General features: G+C 41.3%; 1 protein-coding gene across 2 annotated transcripts in view; it reads left to right on the forward strand.

The window, feature by feature from the left end:
* The window catches only part of RHOH (ras homolog family member H), a 36918-nt gene extending 25269 nt beyond the window's left edge, over positions 1-11649 (forward strand). For both annotated transcript variants that reach the window (XM_067734686.1, XM_067734687.1), the window contains one exon: positions 10297-11649. In XM_067734686.1, the coding sequence (XP_067590787.1) occupies positions 10514-11089 (576 nt within the window). In that variant the 5' untranslated portion in view covers positions 10297-10513 and the 3' untranslated portion in view covers positions 11090-11649. The remainder of the gene's footprint in view (positions 1-10296) is intronic.
* The last annotated feature ends 364 nt before the right edge of the window (positions 11650-12013 follow it).

Raw genomic sequence — 12013 nt, forward strand, 5'->3', positions numbered from 1 at the left:
TTCAGTAGTTGTGGCACGTGGGCTCAGTAGTTGTGGCTCACGGGCTCTAGAGTGCAGGCTCAGTAGTTGTGTTGCATAGGCTTAGTTGCTCCATGGCATGTGGGATATTCCCAGACCAGGGCTCGAATCCATGTCCCCTGCATTGGCAGGCAGATTCTTAACCACTGCGCCACCAGGGAAGTCCCGAGCACATAGTATTGTTGTAATGATTAATGAGCTAATTTTCATAAAGCACTTTAAACAGTATCTGACCAATGTGTTTATTATTATCCTTATCTACTAAGGGTCAGGCATGCCGCTAGGCATGAGAGATAGAATCTTTTTAATTGCCTTAAAAATCCTTCAAACTATTCACTATTATCCACATTTTACAGTTCTTGTTATGTGAGTTGCCAAAGGTTATACTGCTAGTCAGCGATAGAGATGAGAATCTAACCAAGACCTCAACTCCACAACCTGGGCTCTGCAAATGATGGAATATCAGCAATTTTATACTTTGAAGCTGAAGCCAAATCACCTCACTCCATGCAGTGCTCTGGGCTAAATATCCTGAACAAAATACCTTGACTTCTTTTACAGTTTGAGCAATCTGTAAATTAAGGGTTTACCCTAATTCTAGAGAATGTTGGAAATCTTAATGATTGCCCCTAAAGAGAGATGATCTATCTCTCAAAGGAAGTTAAGTAGAAAGAGAACATCTGTTTGAAAAATAGTTTTATATTAATACTGGGAGTTATCTTCTGAGTAAAAAGCCACCAATTTGGAACATATATCTAAGCTATCTATAAGGGTTTACATTTTAAAATTAAGGAAATTAAGTATGGGATATAAAATGTAGATAACAGGGCTTCCCTGGTGGCGCAGTGGTTGAGAGTCCGCCTGCTGATGCAGGGGACACGGGTTCGTGCCCCGGTCCGGGAGGATCCCACATGCCGCGGAGCAGCTGGGCCCGTGAGCCATGGCCACTGAGCCTGCGCGTCCGAAGCCTGTGCTCTGCAATGGGAGAGGCCACAGCAGTGAGAGGCCCGCGTACCGCAATAAATAAATAAATAAATAAAATGTAGATAACATATATGTGAAAAAATACTGTGTAGATGGAAAGAGTGCTGGCTCAGTGATCCAGTTTCTGGGCTTCAAGTCAGCCCCCACTACCTAAACCACCTTGGTGGGCCTTGGTTTCCTCATGGGAAAATGAGGAAACCTGGGCCTTGGTTTCCTCATGGGAAAATGAGTAGGTTGAACTAGATGACCTTTCAGGTATCTAATCATGCTAAGTTTCTTTCCACAATCAGGGGACATGCTATTTCACATTCTATTTAGTGGTTGCTCAATAATGGGGGAGTACCAGGATTTGGGGGAATTACCAGAATTCACGGACGCAAAACGTATGAAGAAAAAAAGCTACATATTTATTTAACCAAGAGAGGATTAATATCCTTAATCTCTAAAAAGATTTTTTAAAATATTTAAGAAATGATGACCACCTTACTAGAAAAGTAGGCAAAGTAGGTGACTTACGAAAGAAAAAATGTAAGTGGTCAACAAAGAGATGAATTTTAATTTTCACTAGTCGCAAATGAAAACAGATCAAACTGGCAAATATTATACCCAATGATGGCAGTGTGGTAAAAGGAAAACTCTCATATACTACATATGGAGTACCAATTTGTCCATGTTTTTCATCTTTCTTGTTCCAGTAATTGTGCTCATACCTATTTATACTAAAGAAATAATTGTATATTTGTACAAATTTATTTTTAAATGTTCACTCAGCGTTATTATAGTAAAAATTAGAAACAATTTAAATAATAGTCAGTTGGTTCAATAAATAATGCTATGTTCATATAATGAAATATGACAGTCATTAAAATTATGTTCAAAGGATCTCAATGATATAAGAAATATTTATGATGTAAATGTTAAATAAAAAAGCAAGATGCCAAACTATATATAAAGTACGATATTAGTATTGGCAAAAAATGACACTGAAAAAACGAAACAGGAAAAGGTACACTAATATCTCGCAGCTTTTGGTTTTAGGTGGCAGCTGCATTTCTCCTTTAGGTCGTTTAGATAGTTCAGTATTTTTGAAATGTTCCATAACATGTATTAACTACTTTTATAATCAGGAAAAAAAGGTATGTAGAGATGACTCAGACAAAATGAGGGGAAGAGTTAGCCAAAGTGAGGAGGCCATCTTCAGTCTGATTGGATCAGCAAATAAGGGAGGAAATGTTGCTCACCACTAATGGTTTGAGTATGTGTGTTGAATGATGGTGGTGGTGGTGGTGGTGGTGGTTCTGGTGGGGGGGGGGATGAGGGAACCCTGGGATGTGATGGTTTTCTTCATTACAGGTGGTGCTTTAGAGCTGGGAGGTACCATGGGCTTGGTGGAGGTCTACCCAGGTATCAGGTAGATTTCATATTTTCACAGTAAGTAAAGATCAGATGGAGCTACTTTAAGTCTAAGGGGAAAACATAAAATCTGAAGGTAGAAACTCTTTTCTACCTCTTCACCTTTTCAGACAAAAAGAAAGACCCCCAGGGCCATGGGTCTTCCTCATTCTCAGAGTTGCTTTGATGTGATCTGGTTTTATGTGGGTAGTCCATTTTCACTCCTGAGTTTCTTTTCTTTCTTTTTTTTTTTTTAAGTTATTTTCATTATTACTTTTTACTGTTTTGCAAAGAGCTAATTCTGCAGAACTGGGGCAAGGAGGGCCAAGGGAAGTTAGTGAACATAGTTATACCAGTTAGGAAGTTCACATAATCTCAAAGTAACTTCAAGAGTATACTTTGACTAGAATACTTTCTATCCATGGCCTTTACTTCCCAGGGGCAGATGGTGATGTCTTATTGAGATGCAGGTAGAGCTTGTACTTGAAACTCAAGGCTTTCTCTTTATGACTTGGCTGGGAATCCTCACCTTTTTCTCCTCTGTCTCCCTTCCACCAGGAGGCAGGCTCTAAGCCTTTCCACTGTCTACCTTTATGTCACTTATTTGATGCATCAACATTCCTTCCAATACTTGAACAAGTCACTGAGGCGCAAAGTATACTTTTTATTTTTTAGTGATACTTTTCTTCATTTTCTCTAAAACTAAAGATGAGAATGAAACCACAGCTTGGACAAAATGCTATAGAAAACAAAAGTTCCCACCCTTTAAAACTTCTATCATGAAAAAATTTGAATATATATAAAAATAGTGAGAATAGACTAACATACCCCCATGTACCATCATTCAACATCAACAGTTCTCAATATTTTCCCAGTCTTATTTCATCCATCATCCTTAGTTCTTTTTTTCTTTTCTGGAACAATCTAAAAAAATCCCAGACATCATATTTATTTCAGCTGTCTGATAAGGACTTTAAAAATGTGTATGACTGGGCTTCCCTGGTGGCACAGTGGTTAAGAATCCACCTGCCGAGGCTTCCCTAGTGGCGCAGTCGTTGAGAATCTGCCTGCCAATGCAGGGGACACGGGATCGAGGCCTGGTCTGGGAAGACCCCACATGCCGCGGAGCTACTGGGCCCGTGAGCCACAATTACTGAGCCTGCGCGTCTGGAGCCTGTGCTCCGTAACAAGAGAGGCCACAATAGTGAGAGGCCTGCGCACCGCGATGAAGAGTGGCCCCCACTTGCCACAACTAGAGAAAGCCCTCGCACAGAAACGAAGACCCAACACGGCCATAAATAAATAAATATATATATATATTAAAAAAATCCACCTGCCAATGCAGGGGACATGGGTTCAAACCCTGGTCTGGGAAGATCCCGCATGCCGCGAAGCAACTAAGCCTGTGCTCTGCAACTACTGAGTCTGCGCTCTAGGGCCCGCAAGCCACAACTAGTAGCCCACGTGCCACAACTACTGAAGCCCGTGCGCCTAGAGCCCATGCTCTGCAACAAGAGAAGCCACCGCAATGAGAAACCTGCATACCGCAATAAAGAGTAGCCTCTGCTCGCCACAACTAGAGAAAGCCCACACGCAGCAACAAAGACCCAACACAGCCAAAAATAAATTTAAAAAATAAATATATTAAAAAAAAGTATATGACTACAATGTGATTATCACCTAACAAAATCAGCAATAGTTCCTTAATGTCATCAAACACCCAGGCCGTATTCAAACTTCTTTGAATATCTAAAAAAATATAGAAAAGACTTCAAAAACTCTCTAATGAGGAGGAAAAAGAGAGATGGGCTTAGGACATTTGTGAGAGGAGGCATAATTACTCAGCTTAGCTTGTCCCTTAAAAAAGAACCAGAAGCCAGAGATAGTGCTTCTAGGAATTTTAAACAAATTCAGCTGTACAGATATAGAAAATTATTGTCTCGGACATGATGGGGGCTCATAGATATTCTCTAGCTTAAAGGGCCCTCAGATCAGCCTTTTCCGCCTTTTCAAGCCAAACTTAAAAAACAAAGGAACACACACAAAGCGCTTCAAAATTGTACACAGAACTCATGCTTTTAAAATGTGTTTTGTTTTATTTTAATTTTATTTTAAAATGCACAGAAGCAAGGAGAAGAAAATTAGAATCAGTTACAATCTCAGGACCGTAGACAATTCATCCTAACATGTTGGTATATATACTGCTCTAGATGTTTTCATAACTGTGGAATCATACTGTACATATTTTGAAAACGGCTTTTATCCCATTCAGCATAGGGACACTTTTCCTGTGTCAGTTAAGTTAATATACTTATACTCTGTTATTTTAAAGCGTATTGATTACAGGAATAAACTAATTAGTTTATCCAAGAACCACCTGTTCTTTAATAATTTTTTCCCATTATAAACAACATAGACAAGAATATGTGTGTAACTAAATATTTCATGTCAAAGTTTGTGGAAGAATAAGAATTCTCGCTGCCATCCTTCTTCCCTTCTCACTCATTCTCATCCTGTATAATGTAGCCAGATTACCCTTGGTTCTCCTGGAATCTCTCTGGCACCACACTGTCCCCTTGTCTCACAGACCTGTCTCTCCTCCAGTGTTTGTTTCCTGTTTGCCAGTGGCTCCCTCCGAGGCCCCCAGGCCTCACAGTCATCTCACTTTGGGCCTGCATGTCAGCTCTAGCTCTAATAATCTTACAACACTTCAAGGTAAATAGATAAATAACAGATACTTCTATAGTACTTACTCTGTGCCAGGTACCATTCTATGTGTTTTACATTCACTTACCCATTTATTCCCATACAACAACCTTGTATGATACTATCAGTATTGCCTATTTACAGTTGAAGAAGCTAAGGCTTAGTGACTTTGGAGGCAGCATGGTTTCAGAGTCCAGGCTCTTAATCACTGAGCTATACTGCCTCTATTGACAAAGGTGCAAAACTCAGAGACGTTAAGTAATTCACCCAAGATCGCACAGTAAGCAGCAGATGTTGGGGCCAAACCCAAGCTTGCCTGATCCCAGGGTCTGTGCTCTCCTTCTTACTCTGTATTGCCTCTTTTTATTTAGCAGCGGTTGTCAAACTTTTTCTGTAAAAGGCCAGATAGTAAATATTTTAGGCTTTGTGGGCCATAAAGTCTCTGTTGCAACTTTGAGTTGTAGCAAGAAAGAAGCCATGGAAAATTTGTAAATGAAAGATCATGACTATGATCCAAAAAAATGTTTTTATGGACACAAATTTGAATTTCATATGATATGCACATGTCATGAAATACTGTTCTTTTGATTTTTTTTAACCATTAAAATTGTAAAAACCATTCTTAATTCGTGGGCCATACAGAAACAGACGGTGGGTTTGGCCCACAGGTGACCCATAGTTGACAACTTTGGTTTACAGCGTCATTACATTCTAGAATGGTTAGATATGCATGTATTTGCCTCTTTGCTTTCTTTCCTTGAACAATTCAGCTTGGGTCCCAAATGTTCATACCCAACTGAGAAAATATGAGTCCTTCAGTAAAAGAAATTCCCTTAGAAAGCAGTTCAGAGACCAAGTGACCTTCCCTTGAGTATGCCTCGTGGGGTTCCACCCTCAACACCAGGCAGTTTTTCAGAAAATTCCAACTACTTTGAGAGAGGTACATTTTCCCATCACTTTATTAGTTTGGTTTTTTTTTTTTTGCAGTACGCGGGCCTCTCACTGTTGGGGCCTCTCCCGCTGCGGAGCACAGGCTACGGAGGCGCAGGCTCAGTGGCCATGGCTCACGGGCCCAGCCGCTCCGCGGCATGTGGGATCTTCCCGGACTGGGGCACGAACCCGTGTCCCCTGCAACGGCAGGCGGACTCTCAACCACTGCGCCACCAGGGAAGCCCACTTTATTAGTTTTGACATGAGATTCTAGAGTCTTAAATGGTGCTCTGGGCCGTTGCCTGGCTGACTAGCCTTGTTTTTGACTCTGAACTTGGACCAAATTGAGAACTCTAGACCTGTGGAGACAATCCAGTTACTGTGCTCGTGGGAGTGGAAGGGACAGGGTGGGTGGGACAGAGGAGGGGAAGGGTGCCAGGGTCCCTGCTTGGCCTGGGGTCAGGGGGGCAGGGCTCCTGGCTCAAAGAGGCCTCGGGGCTTAGTGATATTCCATTTAAATTCAAATATAATGGTATTAAATAAGCTTTAGGTTTAGGAATGTAAATACTGCTTAGAACCTTGACTCTGGAGAACAGTAATAAAAGCTGCAAACCAGCGTCTTGCAAGCAAACTTTCAGAATTAAATCCACTTGGAATACAGATGATCTGTGTATAAAAATAAACTGATTTAAAAGTGATTTCTTTTTGTGATTCAGAGGAGAAATTTAATTATTATTTATAGCAATTAGCAATGAGCTAAGGGGAATTACTGAAGTAGCGTTGAGAATTAGTGAAATGAATTCTTGCAAGATGAAAAACTTACGATAAAATATTCCTTGAGAAGATGTTCCCTGCAAAGGCAGTAACCTTATTTTTAAAAATACTTTTTCCTGAAGTTTAATCTTCATACAGAAAAGTGAACACATCATAGGTCTGTAGCTTGAAGAATTTTCACAAACTGAACACACTTGTGGAACCAGTTTCCGAATCAAGACACAACACACTTCTTGTAAACATCAAGAACTCCTTATTTGTAGGAGGAGAATCCGAGTAGGGACCTGTTTGGAAGGGATGGCCGGAAAAAGTGTCTCAAAACTGGGTTTGCTTAGGAAGCATGGTTTTACTTGAGGTGCCTTGGGTAGGGCAATGGGAATTATGGGGTATGGGTGACACGTGGAGCTGCTGCAGCTTTGGGGTCACCCTCTGTTTAGGTCTAACTTTGCCTCTACCGTTGCCTCACAGTGTGACTGTGACAGGACTCCCTACCCCCTGAAGTCTCTGCAGTTGTGAAATGTTGATCTCCATGCAGAAAGAAGCCAGCTTGCTCACTGTTACGCTCTCAGGACCTGATACGGTGCCTGCCACACAGGAAGCCCCAAACAACCATTTTTTAAAAACGATGAAAACAACTAATGAATAATGTATACAGCCCTTAGAAGATGCTCAGTAATGTAAATAAAAGTCACAAAATGACCCATTGATCCAGTAATGCCATATTCGTAAATGTATTCCCCAAGAAAATTTTTCCACGTAAAAGTAACTTCTATAAATGAATATATATTTTATGTATAAAATAACACTTGTTAATTATTGTGAAATATTGAAAGTAACTCAAAGACTGCTAGCAGTGGGGAACAGCTGTGCAATTATGAATTGTTGAAACATTGAAAGCTATTTAGCTAAAACCTGGCAAGTATGTTGATTATGTTGAAATAGAAAGATTTTTAAATTGGAGAAAATGTTTAGAAGATATATACAAGTGTATATCTATTACAGAAAGAAAACTGAATGACAATTTGGACTGATAAAGCTTAGAAGTGGCTATAGTTTTCCTTTACTAAGTTGCTTAAGATTTTTTGAATTGATTCTCTTTCTCCAGAAGAAAAAAAACCAAAGTGAAGCACCCACTCCCCTACCACCACCCCAGCCCCCCCAGTACGTGGAGCCCCGCATCCCGAGCAGGGCCTGCTCTTGCTGTGGTGTCCCTGCCAGGCTACGAAAGTGTTGTTGAGAGAAGGCACTGGCGGGAGTTGCTGAGTGGCACAATGATTTCCTAATCATCTAAGTGTGTTAGATTCACGGCAAAAGCAATTTCCTTAATGAATGAATTGGCTGCTGCCTGCATAAGTCCTTTGCCCAAAACTCTTACAAGAAGGATGACATTTAGATGTATTCTTTGTCATTGACAGGCTATCCCTGGCAGATGACTGCCATGGGCTCATCTGTTTAAAAAAATATCAGGGTTTTATCAGCATTTTGAAGTAAGCCACAGATTCAATCGAAGCCCAGATAACCTAAAATCTGCAATAATAATAATCAGTGAATGAAAGTCATAATTTCATCTTAGTTTTGTATTATGCTCTATCATTTTTTTCATTTTTAATTTATTTTTTGTTATTTTTGGCCATGCCACACGGCTTATGGGATCTTAGTTCCCTGAACAGGGATTGAACCTGGGCCCTGGCAGTGAAAGCGCCAAGCCCTAACCTCTGGACCACCAGGGAAATCTCTGTTTTTTTATTTTATAAGTTATTATTATTATCATTTTGTGCTCTATCATTCTGAAGGGGCTTTCTCACAAGACAATCAAGGGAGTATTCTCAAATGTACAACGTCTTGTAAAAGTACAAGCATAAATTATTGCTGTGTTATCATTTCCATATGAAGATGTGAGTCGTCAGATAAGAGTCTGGGCGAATATTTGACGTCCCAGCCCCCATGCTTGGACATTCAATATTTGGCATTTTAAATAAATAGTAGTAGAAGTTGAAACGTATGGTGCCTGCCCACAGATCCCATGTGCCAGGTTCTGTGCTAAGCCAGACTCTCCACATACTGAATTGTTATATCAATTCCATCAAGAATGTGCTTTTCTTATTTTCATTTTTATGAAGAAACCGAGTCTCAGAGAGGTTAAGTAACTTGGCCAAGGTCACCCAGCTTATGTGTGGTAAAAATGAATTTGTGAAAATCATGTGAATTATTTATTTGATTAACTCATTTGTAAAGGCTATTATGTCTAATTAAACAGAGACAGTAGGTAGACAAAGATAATAATGTCTTGGAGAGGAATGTCTGGATTTAGAGGAGTGATTTTAAAAATTACCTTTTGAAGGAGACCTATCCTATGTGTCTATCCTACATTACATGTGATCTGTCAGGAAGATTGCCAATGGAGGAGGTTATAAGCCCAGATTGTATTAATAACTTTTACTTTGAAATTTGGTCCAAAAGACCTTTCCTTCATCTAAAGCTGGGATGGCCCTGTGATGACATCCCTTGGCAGACGGGACACCGTCTCCAAGGCTGATCTCATTGTCTGGAGCTCTTTCACCTGCAGTGAATGAGAATTTATTTGACCCTTTCAAGAAATTCAGATTCCGTCATATTCGTGTGGCCCGGTTTAAGTGACAGGCACCGAATACGGTTGCTTTTAAGCAAGTTATTTTGTTTAACCAGGGGCCTAGCAGAGTTCCTGATTACATAGGTAGCTGTTCAGAAAAGAAAGAAACAATTTTATCCTCACAACATCTCTGACAAGTGGTTCCTAAATCTATCACAATCTTGCAGATGAGTAAAACAAGGCTTGGAGATGAAGCAAAGTGCTCAAAGCCATGTCGTTGTATAGGTAATGGAGTCTGATTTCAGATGCAGAAAATGCCAAGGACAGTGCCCTTTCCATTATACCTATAGCCCATTTTTGGAAAAACCTCAAGGGAAAAACCACAGCAAATTTTTAGAGTTCTGGTGATTTCTTCTCTCTGATCTCAGCACAAATTCCCACATAAACCAAGGACTGGCTGATGAATCAATAAATGAAAGGAAGTGCTTCTGCTACGTGCGGCTCATCAGTTTGCAGTTCCCAAAGTGGCTGGGATCCATTAGAGACTGAAGTGGCAGAGACCACTGTCAGCTGTGGTCTCCACTTCTTGGAGCAGAAGTCAGGAGAGAGCGTCTCATTCACACATTAGGTTGCTACTGTGGTCTTTTTCATGTTGCCACCAGAGCAACTGCTTGTGTTTTTATCCGTGGGCTGATTTTAGAGATCAGGTCAGCTTCTGCTTCTTGACTGGGTGGGGTCGTGGGTACGGGGTATAACAGATCCAAGCTTTCCCTGCCGAGGGTAAGAGTGGCTTAGACAAGGAGGGAGGACCCTTGTCCACTGAGGTGGACCCCCTGATTAATCAGTTTGCCAATGAGGAAGCTCCCCCATCGGCAAAAAAGGGAAAAAAGACTCAAGTTCTCCCCTTCTTTTTCTTTTTCCAGTTGAAGACCAGCCTTTGGAGGTTTCCAAAGTAGATGGTGCATCTCCCTTGGATGGACTGCATGAAGTAACATTCTGCAAATTTCTGTCAGAGGTCCTAAGAGCACAAATCCATCTGGTTTCCATTCCTCGTTGTTGAATGGCGTTTGCTTCAGCAGCCCACTGAGGGCTCTTTTCCTCGGAATTCTGAATTTGTAACTAGGAATCCGATCTGGGAAGATGCTGAGTTCCATCAAGTGTGTGTTGGTGGGAGACTCTGCTGTGGGGAAAACCTCTCTGTTAGTGCGCTTCACCTCAGAGACCTTCCCAGAGGCCTACAAGCCCACAGTGTATGAAAATACAGGTGTAGACGTCTTCATGGATGGCATCCAGATCAGCCTGGGTCTCTGGGACACAGCTGGCAATGATGCCTTCAGGAGTATCCGCCCTCTGTCCTACCAGCAGGCAGACGTGGTGCTGATGTGCTACTCCGTGGCCAACCATAACTCCTTCCTGAACCTGAAGAACAAGTGGATTGGTGAAGTCAGGAGCAACCTGCCCTGCACCCCCGTGCTGGTGGTGGCCACCCAGACTGACCAGCGGGAGATGGGGCCCCACAGGGCTTCCTGCGTCAACGCTATAGAAGGAAAGAGACTGGCCCAGGAGGTGAGAGCCAAGGGCTACCTGGAGTGCTCAGCCCTCAGCAACCGGGGGGTACAGCAGGTATTTGAGTGTGCCGTCCGGACTGCCATCAACCAGGCCAGGAGACGCAACAGAAGGAGGTTTTTCTCTGTTAACGAGTGCAAGATCCTCTAAACCCCAAAGACTCCACCCAGCAGTCACTTACCGCAAAGACTAACTGGGACAGGGAGAGCAGGCAAGCCAGCAAGCGTCGATGCTTTTTCTGGGCACGTCCTAAGCAGCCTGAAGCAGCGTGAGCAGCAGCAGGAAACCTTTCGGATACAGTTGTTGACGAGACTTGGCTACTGGATGTTTTTACGAAATACACTCTATCAAAGAACTCTTTGCCCATTACAGTTAGAAGATCCCTTGGGAAACTGTAATGAATATTTCACCTTCGATTTTAAAACCAAAGCGGTCTCCATAATTTTGGATAATGAAGTGAGTTTTCCAAAGAATTCCATATTTAAAGACACATTGTATTTAAATAATAACAAAATAAATAGCACTGGTATATAATTAGTTTTCACACTTGGGAAGTCTTTTCCTACCTACTGACAAACACAAATTGATGTATGAGTGAAATGACCTTATAGGGCCCTGCCATATGTTTGTAGTGTCGGTATTTTCGTCTGAAGTAGTAATTTTGTTGAAATCACTTGCCAGCTAGATTTTATTAGGTAATCAAATTTTAAAATTACTGTAAACTGATCCTTGCAATTAATTGTCCACCCACTTGTTATTCAGAGTTGTATATAAAATATAGTTCAATGACATAAGATACTTTAATACTGCCTAATGATTTTCAACAGCTATTATTATATGTCTCTGTAATTATTTTTTTTAAAAAGCGCATTTCTTATGGATTTGCCTTTCACCCAAAGAACTCCAGTTGTGTACTAAGTATTCTTCTGTCATTCCCCAAAACAGATTGAAGGAAAACCTCTCAGGTAGAGAATCAGACTGCTCACAGTGATAGCAGCAGAACTTGGAACAGACGCGAGGAAGTCTTACTTTCATTTCAGAGACCACTGCACTTTGCCTGTTTCTTCTGACACT

This window comes from Pseudorca crassidens, chromosome 4, assembly GCF_039906515.1.
Source record: "Pseudorca crassidens isolate mPseCra1 chromosome 4, mPseCra1.hap1, whole genome shotgun sequence".
Taxonomy (NCBI): Eukaryota; Metazoa; Chordata; class Mammalia; order Artiodactyla; family Delphinidae; genus Pseudorca; species Pseudorca crassidens.